Below are 20017 nucleotides of genomic sequence, written 5' to 3' on the forward strand. Positions count from 1 at the left end.
TACGATCTATGACACCAAGGAGCACACAAAGTAACACCTATACTTGGGCAGTGATAGATCGTACTGAGATCACTTACATAGGTGTAGGATTCGCGCCACAGCTTGTGACCGACATCAGAGAAGAAGAGTTTTTTTTGTTTTTTTTGGAGCTAGTAATTTATTTATAAATTAGGATGCTAAGTATTATGTTAGTCTCATGGAATGTTGATAATCACATTTTATGCAGCTATAATAGCAGTATCCATTAGGCTTTATTTTGGTACATTTTGTTTTTTTTCTATATACAATCAAAATTCTTACCTGCTTTTTAGAGAGATTGGTGTTTTAGAAATCCTCTTCAGCTTTGCATGTCGCGCATGTGATGATGTTATTTATGTCATAGGGTGACGTGTCATCACTGTGTGCCATTTTTGGGGCGTATAAAAAAAATTCCCACCAAAATTGCCGTTATAAGCTCCGTCCCCAGCTCATTCAGTGTTTTCAGTTAAACACTTAGAGAGCTTTCATGCAGCATTTTATAAATCAGTTTTCTTTTTTATAATTTTTTTCGCTCTCTTTTCCATTTTCTCAAGCCTGTTATATATTTATCATATATATGAGCATGGATATAAATTTGCAGAGTACAAATACACACACTGTTATTTAATCTCAGTCTAAATCTACATAGCATTACTGCAGAAAGTAAGATTTTATTGGTACAGCTAAAGAGAAGGCAATGACTGCAATTTTGCCTTAAAATAAATGTATAAGGTTTTTGCAACATTTTCTTAGACTTAGTGAATTAAGTTCTGACCTTCAGCATACTTACATATCCTCTACTGATGGAGTCTCCTCTGAATCAGAGGATGCCACGTCAGAGACTGATGTAGACAAATCTTCTTTTTTATTTAAGTTAGAATATATTCGTTCTCTCTTAAAGGAAGTTTTTGTTTACTTTGGGTATTGAGGAGTCTAAATCTCCTGATGGTAAAGCTAGTAATTGTCTAAATTCTGTATTTAAGACTACTGTTGTTACTCGTGAAGTATTTCCTATTCCTGACGCTATCTCTTATGGGATTGCTAAAGAATGGTCTAAGCCTGGTACCTCTTTTATCCCTTTTTCAAGGTTTAAGAAATGGTATCCTTTACCTGTAGCCAAGGATCCTTTAGATAGGAAGCTTGAATCTTATCCAAGAAGGGCATATTTACGTTCTGGCTATATTCTTAGACCTGTTATATATATATGGCTGATGTTGCTGCTGCTTCTACTTTTTGGTTGGACAGTTGAGCACAGCAGTTGTCTTGAGATTCTGAATTATCTAACATTATTGTTTTACTTCAACATGCAAATCATTTTATTTGTGATGCTATATTTGATATTAGGAAGAGCAATGTCAAATCCATGTCTTTAGCTATTATAACTAAAAGAGCTTTATGGCTTAAATCTTGGAATGCTGACATGGTGTATAAAACTAGATTATTATCTCTTTCTTTTCAAGGTAAATATCTTTTTGATTCACAATTGGATTCTATTATCTCCACTGTTACTGGGGGTAAGGGAGTTTTTCTGCCCCAAGACAAGAAATCTAAGGGTAGATTTAAAGCTCCCAATCGTTTTCATTCCTTTCGTCAGAATAGAGAACAGAAAACCACTTCTTCCCCTAAGGCCTCTGGCTCAAATTGAAGACCATCTCCAAATTGGAATAAATCCAAGCCTTATAAGAAACCAAATCCTGCCCCTAAACCTATATGAAGGTGCAGTCCTCAAGCCAGTTCTTCTGATAGGGGGCGGACTAAAGCTATTTCAAAGCGTTTGGACAGACTTTGTCCAAAATCAGTGGATTTAGAATATAATTTCTTAGGGGTGTCAAATAGGATTCAAAATAAGACTTCCTTTGGGAAGATTCTTTCTTACTCATGTAACAAAAAAACAGTAAAAGCTCAAGTCTTTCTGATATGTGTTTTAGATCTAGAATTTTCAGGTGTAATTTTTCCCAGTTCCACCGCAGGAACAAGGATTGGGGTTTTTATTAAAAAAAACTTTAAATGGTTTTGTAAGAGTCTCAACTTTCAGGCTGGTTGCTATAAGTACTATTTTGCCTTTTGTTCAGCAAGGTCACTTCATGTCCACAATAGACTTACAGGACGCTTACCTTTACAATCCGATTCATCCAGATCACTATCGTTTTCTGAGATTCTCTTCTTTAAACAAGCTTTACCAATTTGTCGCTTTTCCGTTTGGCCTTGCAACAGCACCAATAATATTCTTAATAGTTTTAGGTGTCCTTCTATCTGAAATCAGAGAGCAGAGTATTGCATTGTTTCCTTATTTGGACAATATCTTGGTACTAGCTCAATCTTTTCATTTAGCAAAATCTCACATGAAACTACTAGTGTGGTTTCTTCAACGACATGGTTGGAGGATCAATTTACAAAAGAGTTTCTTGATTCCTCAGACAAGGGTCACCTTTTTTTAGGTTTCCAGATAGATTCAGTGTCCATGACTCTTTCTCTGACAGACAAGAGACGAATGAAGTTAGTTTTAGCTTGTCTAAACCTTCAGTCTCTATCATTCCTTTCAGTGGCTATGTGCATGGAAGTTTTAGGTCTCATGACTGCAGCATCGGATGCGATCCCCTTTTCTCGTATTCATATGAGGCCTCTACAACTTTGCATGTTGCACCAAAGGTGCAGGGATTATTCTCAGATATCACAACTGATATACTTAAATCCAAACACTCAACTCTCTCTGACTTGGTGGTTAGACCATCACCTTATTGTTCAAGGGGCCTCCTTGTTCATCCTTCCTGGACTGTGATCTCAGCAGATGCAAGTCTTACAGGTTGGGGAGCTGTCTGGGGGTCTCTGACAGCACAAGGGGTTTGGTATCGTCAAGAGGTGAGGTTACCAATCATTATTTTAGAACTATTTTCAGAGCTCTTCAGGCTTGGCCTCTATTGAAGAGAGAACTTTACATTCATTTTCAGACAGACAATATCACAACAGTGGCATATGTCAATCATCAAGGAGGTACTTGCAGTCCTTCAGCTATGAAAGAAGTATCTTGGATACTTTCTTGGCTGGAATCCAACTCTTGTCAAATTTCTGTGATTCATATCCCAGGTGTAGACAATTGGGAAGCGGATTATCTCAGCCGTCAGACTTTACATCCGGGGGAGTGGTCTCTCCATCCAGATGTGTTCCTTGGTTTTACCAACCTGCTTACATTTTTCCGCCTCTGGTTCTTCTTCCGAGGGTGTTCTCCAAGATCATAATGGAACAATCTTATGTGTTTTTGATAGCTAGCACCTGCATGGCCTCACAGGTTTTGGTATGCAGATCTTGTCTGGATGTCCAGTTGCCAGCCTTGGCCACTTCCTTTAAGGCCAGACATTCTGTCTCAAGGGCCGTATTTCCATCAGGATCTCAAATCTCTAAATTTGAAGGTATGGAAATTGAACGCTTAGTGCTTAGTCATAGAGGTTGCTCTGACTCAGTAATTAGCACTATGATACAGGCTCGTAGGTCTGTTTCAAAGAAGATTAATCATTGGGTTTGGAAAACTTATATTTCATGGTGTTCCACCCATAATTATTCTTGGCATTCTTTCAGAATTCCTAGGATTTTACCGTTTCTTCAGGATGATTTGGATAAAGAGTTGTCTGCAAATACTTTGGAAGGACAATTTCTACTCGTTCTGTTTTATTTCATAGAAAGATTGCTAAGCTTCCTGATATTCACTGTTTTGTTCAGACTTTGACTTGTATCAAACCTGTTATTAAATCTATTTCTCCTCCTTGGAGTCTCATTTTGGTATTGAAGATTTTACGGGTTTCTCCTTTTGAACCCATGCATTCCCTGGATATTAAATTACTTTCTTAGAAAGTGTTATTTCTTTTGGCTATCTCTTCTGCTAGATGAGTTTCTGAATTTTCTGCTCTCTCTCTCTTGTGAGTCTCCTTATCTGTTTTTCCATCAAGATAAAGCTGTTTTGCGGACTTCATTTACATTTTTGCCTAAAGTTGTGAATTCTAATAACATTAAAAGGGAATTTGTTGTTCCTTCCTTGTGTCCTAATCCTAAAAATACTCTTGAAAGGTCTTTACATTCTTTGGATGTGGTAAGAGCTTTGAAATATTATGTTGAGGCTACTAAAGATTTCAGAAAGACTTCTAGTCTATTTGTTATTTTTTCTGGTTCTAGGAAAGGTAAGAAAGCCTTTGCCATTTTCGCTGGCATCTTGGTTGAAACTTTTGATTCTCAAAGCTTATTTAGAGGCGGGGCAGTCTCCGCCTCAGAGAATTACAGTTCATTCTACTAGATCAGTTGCCACTTCTTGGGCTTTCAAGAATGAAGCTTCAGTTGATCAAATTTGCAAAGCAGTAACTTGGTCTTCTTTGCATACATTTACAAAATTTTACCATTTTGATGTGTTTGCTCCTTCGTAAGCAGCCTTAGAAAGGTTCTTCAAGCAGCTGTTTCAGTTTGAATCTAGTGCCTTTGATTTTAGTTTTTTGATATTTTTAAGAAAAACTTAAATATTTTTTTGGATTTAATTTCTCAGCGGCTATAGCTGTTTTTATTTTATCCCTCTCTAGTGACTCGTGAACTTTCACATCTTGGGTACTATTTTCCATACGTCACTAGCTTATGGACTCTAGCTACTTACATGAAAGAAAACATAATTTATGTAAGAACTTCCCTGATACATTAATTTATTTCATAGTGGCAAGAGTCCATGAGAACCACCCTATTTTTTTGGGGTTATGATTTTTTGTATAAAGAACATTATTTTTTCCATCTCCTCTTTTTGTATGCTTTTTACTCCTTTTTTTTTTTACACCTCACTACTTGGCTATACATTAAACTGAGATGTGAGTGAGGTGGGAGGTGTATTTATATGCATTTTGAGGTTTGGGAAACTTTTCCCCTATTGGTAGGAATGTATATCCCATACGTCACTAGCTCATGGACTCTTGCCACTATGAAAGAAATTAATTTATTAGGTAAGTTCTTACATAAATTATGTTTTCAAGCTTAAATCCAAACTGAAATGAGAATCTCTCTTCTACCTAGAAACATAATATTTGGTACCTTGAGGTACCAGTGCAGTATTGGGGGGGGGGGGTGAGGGGAGGGGAGTGGATCAGCTCTGAGCTGAACTATTACACTTTCTATTTTTTATATGTAAGAAAGTATTTGCGTAAAAAAAATAATCTATTTTTGAGAAGGTTGATGGTACTTGATTGACATCTCTGGGGAACTTTGAATCTCAATAGAAATGTGTAACAGATTTTACAATTAAAAAATGCAATGCAAAAACCGTTTTTATAGAATAGTATAGTTCTCAAGGACTTAAATTAAAAGGATATGAAACTCAAAATAGAAATGCACATCAATGTGTTTCTGTTTTGCAAAACGTACTTTTATTAAAACTTGTCACTGTTTCAGTGCGTTATCAATGTGTATAGAGCAGATGTACTTACATCCAGTGCATCTGCATTCAAACCCTGTATCTGCTTAGAAAACATATATTGCATCAGCAATTACTTATTTCCATCATCACTTATGTATCGTGTATGTACATATGCTCAGTGCACAGTAAAAGCTATCAATGAAACAGTCATACTTAAATACAGTAGATTTGCATAAATAACACACGCATGATAAAGACAATGCAATAGCACTTAGTTTGAACTTCAAATGAGCAGTAGATATTTTCTGACAAATTTCAAAGCTATGTCTATTTCCACCTCTTCTGTATCATGTGACAGCCATCAGCCAATCACAAATTCATATACGTAAATTCTGGGACATACTCAGTAGGACTTGGTGACTCAAAAAGTGAAAATATAAAAATATTGTGCAGATTTCTCCTAGATTGGTGTGTCCGGTCCACCGCTTCATCCTTACTTGTGGGAATATTCTCTTCCCCAACAGGAAATGGCAAAGAGAGCACAGCAAAAGCTGCCCATATAGCTCCCCCTCTGGCTCCGCCCCCCAGTCATTCTCTTTGCCGCTCTGAACAAGTAGCATCTCCACGGGGATGGTAAAGAGTATGTAGTGTTAGTTCTATCAAGAGTTTGTTATTTTAAAATAGTGCCGGTTTGTACTATTTACTCTACAACAGAAAGTGATGAAGAGTTCTGTTTAAAGAGGAGTATGATTTTAGCAGCAGTAACTAAAATCCATTGCTGTTCCCACGCAGGACTGTTGAAACCTGAGAATTTCAGTTGGGGGGAACAGTTTGCAGATTTTTCTGCTCAAGGTATGACTAGTCCCTTTTCTAACAAGACATAGTAATGCTAGAAGACTGTCATTTTTCCCTTTTGGGATCGGTAAGCCATTTTTCTTAGACTCATAACAGAATGAAGGCTTATTAATGTGCTGTATACTGGTTGACACTATTGTGGGCTAAATCGATTGATTTATACAATATTTATATGACTTTTGAAGTGTTTTGGAACTTGAAGACACTTTGGGAACGTTTTTTATTCGCCTGGCAGTCGTTTAGACACCTAATCTAGTCAGGAAGGGCCCTTCACTCTGGTATGCAGAGGGAGGGGGCCTCATTTTCGCGCCTTAATTGCGCAGTTACTTCTGGAAGCAGTGCATGCAGCGTCATGTGAGAGGGTCCTGTGGCCATAAAAAACGATTCTAGAAGGCTTATTTCTGTGGTGAATAACCCCCAAGGAAAGGTAAAGCCGCAGCAAAGGAACAAATAGCTCCGGTTTGCTCATTTAAGGGGTTACAAACTTGAAATTTGGTGTGCAATACTTTCAAAGCATTAAGACACTAGGGTGCAAATTTGGTAAGGATCGGATATTTCCTTCATAGTTTTTCACACATTCAGAAATAAAGTGTGTTCTGTTTAACATTTAAAGAGGACAGTAACGGTTTTGTTTAAAAACGGTTTTATTGCATTAATAGCCTGTATAAGTCTGTCTAACATGTCTGTACCTTCAGATAGAACATGTTCTGTGTGTATGGAGGCCAAGGTGGTTCCCCCTTTAAATGTATGTGAAAATTGTGCCATGGCGTCCAAACAAAGTAAGGGACAGTACTGTCACATTAATAAGGTTGCCCAAGATGATTCTTCAAATGAAGGTAGTGGGGATAGTTCATCATCCTCTCCTTCTGTGTCAACACCAGTTATGCCCACGCAGGCGACACCTAGTACATCTAGCGCGCCAATGCTTGTTACTATGCAACAATTAACGGCAGTAATGGATAATTCTATAGCTAATCTTTTATCCAAACTGCCAGCATTTCCAAGAAAGCGTGATTGCTCAGTTTTAAATACAGAGGATGAGCAAGTGTGCGCTGACAATAATTTATCTGTTATACCCTCACACCAGTCAGAATTGGCAGTGAGGGAGGGTCTGTCGGAGGGAGAAATTTCTGATTCAGGAAAAGTTTCTCAACTGGCAGAACCCGATATTGTGACGTTTAAATTTAAGTTAGAACATCTCCGCGCCCTGCTTAAGGAGGTGCTAACTACTCTGGACGATTGTGACTCTTTGGTGATTCCAGAGAAATTGTGCAAAATGGACAAATTCCTTGAGGTCCCTGTGCACGCTGATGCCTTTCCGATACCCAAAAGGGTGGCGGACATAGTGACTAAGGAGTGGGAGAAGCCAGGTAATACCTTTTGTCCCACCTCCTATATTTAAGAAAATGTTCCCCATTGTCGACCCCAGAAGGGACGCATGGCAAACAGTTCCTAAGGTTGAGGGGGCAGTTTTCTACGTTGGCCAAGCGCACAACTATTCCATTGAGGACAGTTGTGCTTTCAAAGATCCTATGGATAAAAAATTGGAAGGATTGCTTAAAAAGATATTTGTTCAGCAAGGTTTCCTTCTCCAACCAATTTCGTGCATTATTCCTGTCACAACGGCGGCGTCTTTTTGGTTCGAGGAACTAGAAAATTCGCTCAATAAGGAGACTCCATATGAGGAAGTCATGGACAGAATTCACGCACTAAAGTTGGCTAATTCCTTTATTTTAGATGCCGCTTTGCAATTGGCGAAATTAGCGGCGAAAAATTCAGGTTTTGCAATTGTGGCGCGCAGAGCGCTTTGGCTAAAATCTTGGTCGACGGATGTGTCATCCAAGACAAAATTGCTTAATATTCCTTTCAAAGGTAAGACCCTTTTGGGCCAGAATTGAAGGAGATTATTCAGACATCACTGGGGGAAAGGACCATGCCCTCCCACAGGATAGGCCTTTCAAGGCTAAGAACAAATCTAATTTTCGTTCCTTTCGCAACTTCAGGAACGGGACCGTCTACTAACTCTGCAGCCCTCTAGACAAGAGGGTAACGCGTCCCAGGCTAAGCCAGCATGGAAACCAATGCAAGGCCTGGAACAAGGGTAAACAGGCCAAGAAGCCTGCTGCTGCTACCAAGACAGCATGAAGGGGTAGCCCCCGATCCGGGACCGGATCTAGTAGGGGGCAGACTTTCCTCTCTTTGCTCAGGCTTGGGCAAGAGATGTTCAGGATCCCTGGGCACTAGAAATAGTCTCTCAGGGTTATCTTCTAGAGTTCAAGGAACTTCCTCCAAGGGGAAGGTTCCACATGTCTCGCTTATCTTCAGACCAGATAAAGAGACAGGGCAATCTTACATTACCGTAGGAGATCTATTTAAAGATGGGAGTGATACACCCAGTTCCAACAGTGGAACAACGTCGGGGGTTTTACTCAAACCTGTTTGTAGTTCCCAAAAAAGAGGGGAACTTTCAGACCAATTCTAGATTTAAAAATTCTAAACAAATTCCTCAGAGTTCCATCGTTCAAAATGGAAACCATTCGAACGATTTTACCAACAATCCAGGAGGGTCAATACATGACTACCGTGGACTTAAAGGATGCGTACCTACATATTCCTATCCACAAAGATCATCATCAGTTCCTAAGGTTCGCCTTTCTGGACAAACATTACCAGTTTGTGGCTCTTCCGTTCGGTTTAGCCACTGCTCCCAGAATTTTCACAACGGTGCTAGGGTCCCTTCTAGCGGTTCTAAGACCGAGGGGCATTGCAGTGGCACCTTACCTAGACGACATCCTAATCCAAGTGTCGTCCCTTTCCAGATCAAGGGCTCATACAGACATTGTATTAGCTTTTCTCAGGTCTCACGGGTGGAAGGTGAACGTGGAAAAGAGTTCCCTATCCCCGTCTACAAGGGTTCCCTTTCTGGGAACAATAATAGATTCTGTAGAAATGAAGATTTTTCTGACAGAGGTCAGAAAATTAAAGCTTCTAAATGCTTGTCAAGTTCTTCAATCTATTCCTCAGCCTTCCATAGCTCAGTGCATGGAAGTAATAGGTCTAATGGTTGCAGCAATGGACGTGGTTCCTTTTGCTCGAATTCATCTAAGACCATTGCAACTGTGCATGCTCAAACAGTGGAATGGGGATTATGCAGACTTGTCTCCCCAGATTCAAGTAGACCAGTTAACCAGAGACTCACTCCGTTGGTGGTTGACTCAGGATCACCTGTCTCAGGGAATGAGTTTCCGCAGACCAGAGTGGGTCATTGTCACGACCGACGCCAGTCTATTAGGCTGGAGTGCGGTCTGGGACTCCCTGAAAGCTCAGGGTCTATGGTCTCGGGAAGAGTCTCTTCTGCCGATAAACATTCTGGAACTGAGAGCGATATTCAATGCGCTCCGAGCTTGGCCTCAACTAGCGAAGGCCGGATTCATAAGATTTCAGTCAGACAACATGACGACTGTAGCTTACATCAATCATCAGGGGGGAACAAAGAGTTCCTTGGCGATGAGAGAGGTATCCAAGATCATCAAATGGGCGGAGGATCACTCCTGCCATCTATCTGCAATTCACATCCCAGGAGTAGACAACTGGGAGGCGGATTATTTGAGTCGTCAGACTTTCCATCTGGGGGAGTGGGAACTCCACCCGGAGGTCTTTGCCCAGTTAACTCAATTATGGGGCATTCCAGACATGGACCTGATGGCGTCTCGTCAGAACTTCAATGTTCCTTGCTACGGGTCCAGATCCAGGGATCCCAAGGCGACACTGGTGGATGCATTAGTGGCGCCTTGGTCGTTCAACCTAGCTTATGTGTTTCCACCGTTTCCTCTCCTTCCCAGGCTCGTAGCCAGAATCAAACAGGAGAAGGCCTTGGTAATTCTGATAGCTCCTGCGTGGCCACGCAGGACTTGGTATGCAGACCTGGTGAATATGTCATCGGCTCCACCATGGAAGCTACCTTTGAGACAGGATCTTCTAGTACAAGGTCCATTCGAACATCCAAATCTAGTCTCTCTGCAGCTGACTGCTTGGAAATTGAACGCTTGATTTTATCTAAGCGTGGGTTTTCAGATTCAGTTATAGATACTCTGGTCCAAGCCAGGAAAACCTGTGACTAGGAAAATTTACCATAAAATATGGAAAAAAATATATCTGTTGGTGTGAATCCAAGGGATTCTCTTGGAGTAAAATTAAAATTCCTAGGATTCTCTCCTTTCTCCAAGAGGGTTTGGATAAAGGGTTGTCAGCGAGTTCTCTAAAAGGACAGATATCTGCTCTGTCTGTTTTGCTACACAAACGTGCCAGATGTACAAGCATTTGTACAGGCCTTATTCAGAATCAAGCCTGTTTACAGACCCATGATTCCTCCATGGAGTCTAAATTTAGTTCTTTCAGTTCTTCAAGGGGTTCCGTTTGAACCTTTGCATTCCATTGATATTAAGTTACTATCTTGGAAAGTTCTGTTTTTGGTTGCTATTTCTTCTGCTAGAGAGTTTCTGAATTGTCTGTTTTGCAGTGTGATCCACCCTATCTGGTATTCCATGCAGATAAGGTTGTTTTGCGTACCAAACCTGGTTTTCTTCCAAAAGTGGTTTCCAACAGGAATATTAACCAGGAAATAGTTGTTCCTTCTCTGTGTCCGAATCCAGTTTCGAAGAAGGAACGTTTGTTACACAATTTAGATGTGGTCCATGCTTTAAAATTCTATTTAGATGCAACAAAGGATTATAGACAGACTTCATCGTTGTTTGTCGTTTATTCTGGTAAGAGGAGAGGACAGAAAGCTACTGCTACCTCTCTTTCTTTTTGGCTGAAAAGCATCATCCGATTGGCTTATGAGACTGCCGGACGGCAGCCTCCTGAACGAATTACAGCTCACTCTACTAGAGCTGTGGCTTCCACATGGGCCTTCAAGAACGAGGCTTCTGTTGATCAGATATGTAAGGCAGCGACTTGGTCTTCTCTGCACACTTTTGCCAAATTTTACAAATTTGATACTTATGCTTCTTCGGAGGCTATTTTTGGGAGAAAGGTTTTGCAAGCCGTGGTGCCTTCCGTTTAGGTAACCTGACTTGTTCCCTCCCTTCATCTGTGTCCTAAAGCTTTGGTATTGGTTCCCACAAGTAAGGATGAAGCCGTGGACCGGACACACCAATGTAGGAGAAAACAGAATTTATGCTTACCTGATAAATTTCTTTCTCCTACGGTGTGTCCGGTCCACGGCCCGCCCTGGCTTTTTAGTCAGGTTTCAAATTTTTTATTTCTATACACTACAGTCCACCATGGCACCCTATGGTTTCTCCTTTTTCCTCCTAACCGTCGGTCGAATGACTGGGGGCGGAGCCAGAGGGGGAGCTATATGGGCAGCTTTTGCTGTGCTCCTCTTTGCCATTTCCTGTTGGGGAAGGGAATATTCCCACAAGTAAGGATGAAGCCGTGGACCGGACACACCGTAGGAGAAAGAAATTTATCAGGTAAGCATAAATTCTGTTTTTGTTAATGGAAGTAAATAGGAAAGTTGTTTAAAATTGCAGTTCTGTATCTGAATCATGAACGTTTAATTTTGACTTGAGTGTCCCCTTTAATAGTAGTGCCAAAAACAATTGTATAAAACCACTGTGCACTATGGAAACAAAGAAACAACTATAAAATGCAATATATAGTTCATCTATCATCTGGTGATACAGTAATTAACCTCTCTTTAAAAAAAAAAAGTTAAAAATTGCATGTCGGCTTCAAAATAAAGATAGATCAAAATAGTAAAGTGCTGTATTACGTTGGAGGGTATGGCGGTACAACTTTAGGTAGCTATAACTATGCTCCTAGTACACAAGCATAATAATCTCCTTGGCTAGGTTCCAAACAGGAATCTGTCCTCATCTGTACCCACAACATGCTGTTGACTTGGCTTCTGAGGAAGAGGTTGCTCTAATACATCGCTGCTCACAAGCTGCAGATGAGCTTATTACAAGGTGGTGTGTGTGTTTTACCCATTTATAAAGCACGCAGAGACATGATAAACCATCTGCATATCCGGTTATTCCAGGGCTTTGTAAAGCCTAAAAAAAATCAATAATTTAAATAGCTTTGCTTTTACTTAAATATGCTCTTTCAGGCTTCCTAACACTTTATTGTAACAATTTTTGTTTTGTGGTGATATCACCATGGCACCCTATGGTTTCTCCTTTTTCTCCTAACCGTCGGTCGAATGACTGGGGGCGGAGCCAGAGGGGGAGCTATAATGGGCAGCTTTTGCTGTGCTCTCTTTGCCATTTCCTGTTGGGGGAAGAGAATATTCCCACAAGTAAGGATGAAGCCGTGGACCTGACACACCCGTAGGAGAAAGAAATTTATCAGGTAAGCATAAATTCTGATTTTGTTAATGAAGTAAATAGGAAAGTTGTTTAAAATTGCATTCTGTATCTGAATCATGAAACGTTTAATTTTGACTTGAGTGTCCTTTAATAGTAGTTGCCAAACATTTGTATAAAACCAACTGTGCACTATGGAACAAAGAAACAACTATAAAATGCATATATATAGTTCATCCTATCATCTGGTGATACAGTAATTAACCTCTCTTTTAAAAAAAAAAGTTAAAAATTGAATGTCGGCTTCAAAATAAAGATAGATCAAATAGTAAAGTGCTGTATTACGTTGGAGGTATGGCGGTACACTTTAGGTAGCTATAACTATGCCTCCTAGTACACAAGCATAATAATCTCCTTGGCTAGGTTCCCAAACAGGAATCATGAGAAAACCTCAGTGAGTTTTACAATTTATTAAAATTTTAAAACCATAGAACAATCACTGGGATATATAAAGATACTTAATATACCAAATCGCTACTGAGATGTGCTTTGCCGACTGCCAAACATTATGTCCATGCAGCTCCTTAATTAAAAACTGACGTACGTTTCCCTTCAAACAAGACATTTTCCAGGATCATTCACACTGTATAGGAGGGGCTTTAGAGCTTTATATATCTTTAAAGGGACACTTAAGTCAAATTAAACCTTTTATGATTCAGAAAGAGCATGCAGTATTACTTCCATTATTAATTGTGTGTCTTTTTTATATGCAAACTATGCAATGTGCAAAAGTTCACAGTGTACATATGAGTTTGTGATTGGCCTAATGGCTGTCACATGATACAGCAGGCTGGACACATTGAAATACCTTTTTTTAAATTTGTCAAAAAATCTTCCTGACTTAAAATTCAAAGTGTTAATACATTGTATTTTTATTATGCACTTGTTTAATTAAGCAATTCTGTAGTTAATGGTACTTTAAGTAATGCAGACATTGTTATTAGAGTTTATTTTAATGTATAAAATAGTGATTGGCTTTGTAAAAATGTCCTATATTCCTTAACATATGAGACTTTATAATAACACACTACGTATGCTTACTGTACAGCTTACCAACATGAAACTACTTACTAAATACCTGGTAGAATTATTGAGCATATAGTAAAACATATTTAGAGAATTTTCTTTTACGCTTTAGTAAATGTGACTTGTTGTAACCAGGCTTTTGAAAACACGTTGAAATCCTGGGAAGACAACAGAAGTATGATTCCTGCAAGCCTGTCCTCGTCCTCATCTGTACCCACAACATGCTGCTTGACTTGGCTTCTGAGGAAGAGGTTGCTCTAATACATCGCTGCTCACAAGCTGCAGATGAGCTTATTACAAGGTGTGTGGTTTTACCCCATTTATAAAGCACGCAGAGACATGATAAACCATCTGCATATCCGGTTATTCCAGGGCTTTGTAAAGCCTAAAAAAAATCAATAATTTAAATAGCTTTGCTTTTACTTAAATATGCTCTTTCAGGCTTCCTAACACTTTATTTGTAACAATTTTGTTTTGTGGTGATATTATTACATATGAATATGTTAAATGAATTGGAGGAAGTTCTGGGTATTAAGACAGGGGTTACTGTAGACATAAATGTATGGGTAAATTAAGGAAAATTAAGAACCCCCATAAAAAATGTTATAGATATTTCATTGTCCTTTTTGACTGTCATTTTTAAAATGTTTGCTTCACATTTGGTATTGACGGAGAAGGGCACATAAATTCACTGGCTTTGTTTTTATTCATGTCCTGTGAATTAATTGGATTGAGATACTGGGTGATTCATAGTTTCCCTATTGAAAGGTTAATATTGTTGTCTAAATTTTTTATTCCAGTGACATTCCAGTGTGATGCCCAATGAAGCCTCCTTCCTCTGAAGCAAAGCTTCACCCTGCTGGTTTGTTAATAGATTATTTAAAATCTATGATATATCTTTAAAATGGACCATAAATGTTTAATTATGCAATAGTGGAGAAAAAAAACTTAAATCTAAATATTATAGACCCCAAAGAGGCTGACCCTGCTACATGCTGTACATTGATTGCTTGGTATGTGCAGGAGCTCATTTATATCTATTGCTCATTGGGCACAGCCAAGGAGATAAGATAAACAAAACTCAAGAGGCTTTTCAAGGGAGCGCACCTGAGCTGCAAAACACAACTATTTGTAAATGCTTTTAAAACTTTTTTCTATTCAGATCTTTTGCATGGCAGTTATTAATTTCTGATGTGTATATAAAACTAATTATATGTATTTTCCATATAAAAATATTTATTTTTAGAACTTGCGTAAAATGCATAACCAGTATAAACAGTGAATACTTATTTATGTTGTTTTTCAGCTTATAAGCTTGGATTTGTTGTGTGTTTGTAACTTGTATCTTGTTTGCAAAAGAATAGCATGTAGTATAATGGTTTTGCCTATTTTTCAGGTAGGTATTTAAAAGCTATAAAATCAATTGTGGTGTGTTGGAGATTGTCATACACCATAATTGTAGGCTTAAAGGGACATAATACTCATATGCTAAATCACTGAAACTGATGCAGTTATAACTGTAAAAAGCTGACAGGAAAATATCACCTGAGCATCTCTATGTAAAAAAGGAAGATATTTTACCTCACAATCTCCTCAGCTCAGCAGAGAAAGTTCTGTGTAAAAAGTTATACTCAGCTGCTCCCAGCTGCAGGTTAAAAAAAAAAAAATGAAGAAATGAACAGCAGCCAATCAGCATCAGCAGTGCTGAGGTCATGAACTCTTACTGTGATCTCATGAGATTTGATATAACTCTCATGAGATTTCATAGTAAGCTTCCTTTAACCTGAATAGGGAAATAATATGAGAGTTGCATGTGTCAGGACAGACATACTAACTATGCTGAAATGAAATAGAAGACACACAGCGCCCCACGAATCAAGGTATCTTTTAAAACAATTTATTATGCGCAAGAAAATAAAATATATACACTTACAAGATGTAGTGTTATAGATTGCCTTTAAAAGATTATGTTGTCAGCAAGAGTTCCGTCCATCACAACCAGCTGATAAGCTTAGAGTTGCCGTATTCAAGGGCTGCTCACACAGTCTTGCGCCCTCAGCTGTTCTCCCACAACAGCGTGTGATGTTCTGCCCAGAGAGCGGCTTGTATACTTCCACTTAGCTTAACGCTGGATAACGTGCTTCAGGACACTGCAATGCTTTGTCCTATTTAACCCAACGCGTTTCTTTTGCCAAGCGTGCAACCTTCCTCAGGGGTATTTCTCTTCTCCTTTGCTTGACTGTCACTCTAAGCTTATCAGCTGGTGTGGATGGACGGACTCTTGACTGACAAACATAATCTTTTAAAGGCATCTATAACACTACAATCTTGTAAGTGTATATATTTTATTTCTTGCGCATAATAAATTGTTTTTTAAAAGCTACCTTGATTCGGTGGGCGCTGTGTGTCTTCTATTTCATTTCAGTTACTACACCCTTCGTCCGGACGAAAAGACATCCGGTTTACACACTAAGCAGCAACCGATCAAGTGCAGGAAATCTGAAAGGAGCTTCCATATTCTTTTAAGGTTCAATATAAATAGCACATACTATCTGGACATTTTTTATGGACATTGTTGGTTAAATTGAATATATATATAATATTGTAATTTTTTACGTATGAATATTTTAACCATTTTAACCATTTCAATGTTATTATAGATTTTATAGACAGATTGTCCAACACACACAAAATAGGTAGTAATAAAACGGATATTTTAATCTAAAAACTAGAAAAATTAAATCTTAAATTTCTGAAAAAAATCTTCTGTGCACAGTCGGGCAGGGGAGATAGACTATTGCAGGGAGCGCTGAGATTTAACATTGGGTTAATACTAATATGCTGCTTAGAAATCCTTTACAATGGGATGTGGCTACTGAGGAACTTTTTTAGGTAAAATATCTTCTCTATTTTACAATAGAGATGTTCAGGTGATATTTTCTATTCCACTTTTTTCAGCTATGCTGCATCACTTTCAAGTGTTTAAACATTTGGGTATTATGGCCCTTTAATGCATTAAAAGTAAAATGTGCAGCAGATGTGCTTATAATGTACATTTGATATTTTTGAAAGATACAGTTTTTAAAGGGACAGTCAACACCAAAATTATTGTTTTAAAAGATATATAATGCCTTTACTACCCATCTCCTCAGCTTTTCAAACCAACATTGCTATAGTAATATTTTTATAACATTTAAACCTCTAAATTTCTGTCTGTTTCTAAGCTACTACAGACAGCCTCTTATCACATGCTTTTTTATTAGCTAGACTGCTAGTTCACGTGGGACATATAGATAACATTGTGCTCACTCCCAGAGTTGTGCACAACACAGCACTAATTGGCTAAAATGCAAGTCAATATATAATAAATAACCATGTGATCAGGGGGCTGTTAAGAGGCTTAGATTCAAGGTAATCAGAGGTAAAAAGTATATTAATACAGCCATGTTGGTTTTGCAATACTGGGAATCGGGTAATAAAGGGATTATCTATCTTTTTATACAATAACATTTTTTGGAGCTTACTGTCCCTTTAAAAAACATCAACAAAAATGCAATGCTCAACACCATGTGTTCAATAGCATTTATTCTTTATTAAATGGAGGTTGTGTGGCCTGTTTTTCCATTAATCACTAAAACATTTGCCAGTATCAGAAGTTGCAAATCGGAAGTTGTATTCACAGTCTCTAGTTTAGCATGCAACACTGAAAGGGAATAATACTCATATGCTAAATCACTTGAAACTGATGCAGTATAACTGTAAAAAGCTGACAGGAAAATATCACCGGAGCATCTCTATGTAAAAAAGGAAGATATTTTACCTCACAATCTCCTCAGCTCAGCAGAGTAAGTTCAGTGTAAAAAGTTATACTCTTCTGCTCCCAGCTGCAGGTAAAAAAAAATGAAGAAATGAACAGCAGCCAATCAGCATCAGCAGTGCGGAGGTCATGAACTCTTTTACTGTGATCTCATGAGATTTGACTTAACTCTCATGAGATTTCATTGAAAACTTCCTTTAAACTGAATAGGGAAATAACATGAGAGTGCACAAGGCTCAACCCCTAAGCTGTCCCAGGACAGACACACTAATATGCTGCTTAGAAATCATTTACAATGGGAGGTGGCTACTGAGGAACTTTTGAGGTAAAATATCTTTCTTTTTTACATAGAGATGTTCAGGTGATATTTTCTAGTCGGCCTTTTTACAGCTAATGCTGCATCACTTTCAAGTGTTTAAACATTTGGGTATTATGGCTCTTTAATTAACCTCTTTTATTGTACATATATTTTTACAGTTCGTTTAAGGATCCCTTTATGCTAATAATTGTTCCCACAAGCAATATGACCAAAACCTGTAAAAGGCTATCCCAGGTACTTTTATATAAAAAAAGTCAGGAACTCATCTATAGGATCTGTGTATTAATAACATTCATTAATCTAGCAGCCATTTAAAAGAATACGTAATGTTCTATAATTTATTTGCTGTGAAGTGCTGTCACCTTTTTAATACATCAAAAACTAACAGCTGTTTAGAATCATATTTTTATACCACTGATTGTAAAATCCTTTACAGATAAGTAAGTGATATGTGATTGGCGCAAGAAACAGAAAAAAAAACCTATTTGTTTCTCTGCTGATTTTTATTTATCCTGCTCATGTCAGAGTGGAGTGAACTCTAAAGCTGTGACACACTACAAGCGATGCGGCGCGCGGCGAAGCAGCTGCTTCGTTTCGCTTCTGAAGTTCAGATATTTCATCTCTGGGCGATCATCTACACGACCTGACGCAGCAGAGTGCCTCAGAGATGAAAAGGCAGGCACACTGAGCGCGCACAGCCGCATCTACACACTGCGCGCGCACAGCCGCATCTACAACACTGCGCGCCGCCTTCCGCTTGCAGTGTGTCATCGGCCTTTAATAGCATAGAATTAAATTGCGAAGGTTTATAATCAGATTTATTAAATGTACTTTATTTGTACATAGTCTGAAATCTGGCTCCCATCATTCATATGACAGAAAAGTAAATTATGATATCATTTTTTAAATTCTATTTGAACTTTGTTTTTGTCCTTTTTTTTTAGGATTTGTGAAGCTGCTAAAATACATAATTTGCTGGAGCAAAGAACTGGCTCACGCAGTGAATGCCTGCTCACATGCACTAAACAAAGCTAATCCTCGATTCCAGAGGTAGGTATGATTTCAATCAAGAAATCCTCATTAGATGCACACTAAAGAAATCAGAAGGATTTTCTTTCTTTAAGGTCTCTTAATATATAATAGTATACCACTTAGCGCTGTGCAGTGGGTTTTCCTACCCAGCCAGAAGTTTACATAAATATGTGTTTACAAGTCACTGCACTGTGAGTCTAGTTCACTATATTTGTTCATGATAATTGAGCTCCTTTGTTCATATACAGCTTGCGAACTCTCAACCTCACTGAGAGCTTACATTACATCAGCTAAAATGGGAAACCTTACTATAAAATAGCAAAATGGTAACAAGCAGCTCAAAGACATAATGATCTTATGATTTATTGGACTATAAAGCCCTTTAAAAACAGTAAACTACTGCTCTTAGGAGCATATAATCACACTGATGCATGAGTTCTGTCATTTTACTGACTTACATAGTAGTCCTGACCTTATAGGATGTAACCAGGCAAGATTCATCTGTTAATCTTCCTTGTTCCCTTTCAGAAGTCTTACTAGAAAACACTGCAATTGAAGTTGCAGTCAACGTGAAGGCCTTACACAATGAACAGAGTCTCTGCTAGTTGAAGAATCCCTTTGGTTAGATAATGGCACCCATTGCAGAAGGAAATTGCCTTTGGTGCACAGTGCTTGTTCAGAAGAAAGGACAATTACAGGCCATTTATTAAATATTTTTCTTCTGTTATTGTGTGATCAGTCCACGGTCTTCATTACTTCTGGGATATAACTCCTCCCCAACAGGAAATGCAAGAGGATTCACCAGCAGAGCCTGCATATAGCTCCTCCCCCTCTACGTCAGTCCCAGTCATTCTCTTGCACCCAACGACTCACGACTAGGAAGCGGATGTGTGAGAGGACTATGGTGATTATACTTAGTTTAATATGACTTCAATCAAAAGTTTGTTATTTTACAATAGCACCGGAGCGTGTTATTACTTCTCTGGCAGAGTTTGAGGAAGAATCTACCAGAGTTTTTTTTACTATGATTTTAACCGGAGTAGTTAAGCTCATATTGCTGTTCTCGGCCATCTGAGGGAGGTAAAACGCTTCAGATCAGGGGACAGCGGGCAGATGAATCTGCATTGAGGTATGTAGCAGTTTTTATTTTCTGAATGGAAATTGATGAGAAAATCCTGCCATACCGTTATAATGACATG

At 38.6% G+C, this 20017-nt stretch overlaps 1 protein-coding gene across 1 annotated transcript in view; it reads left to right on the forward strand.

Moving 5' to 3' along the window:
* The window catches only part of DGKH (diacylglycerol kinase eta), an 800492-nt gene that overhangs the window by 706108 nt on the left and 74367 nt on the right, over positions 1-20017 (forward strand). Inside the window, 4 exon segments of the mRNA XM_053705494.1 lie at positions 13786-13816; positions 13819-13951; positions 18731-18770; positions 18772-18836. Of these exon segments, the coding sequence (XP_053561469.1) occupies positions 13786-13816; positions 13819-13951; positions 18731-18770; positions 18772-18836 (269 nt within the window).

The sequence above is a fragment of the Bombina bombina genome, chromosome 3 (genome assembly GCF_027579735.1).
Source record: "Bombina bombina isolate aBomBom1 chromosome 3, aBomBom1.pri, whole genome shotgun sequence".
Taxonomy (NCBI): domain Eukaryota; kingdom Metazoa; phylum Chordata; class Amphibia; order Anura; family Bombinatoridae; genus Bombina; species Bombina bombina.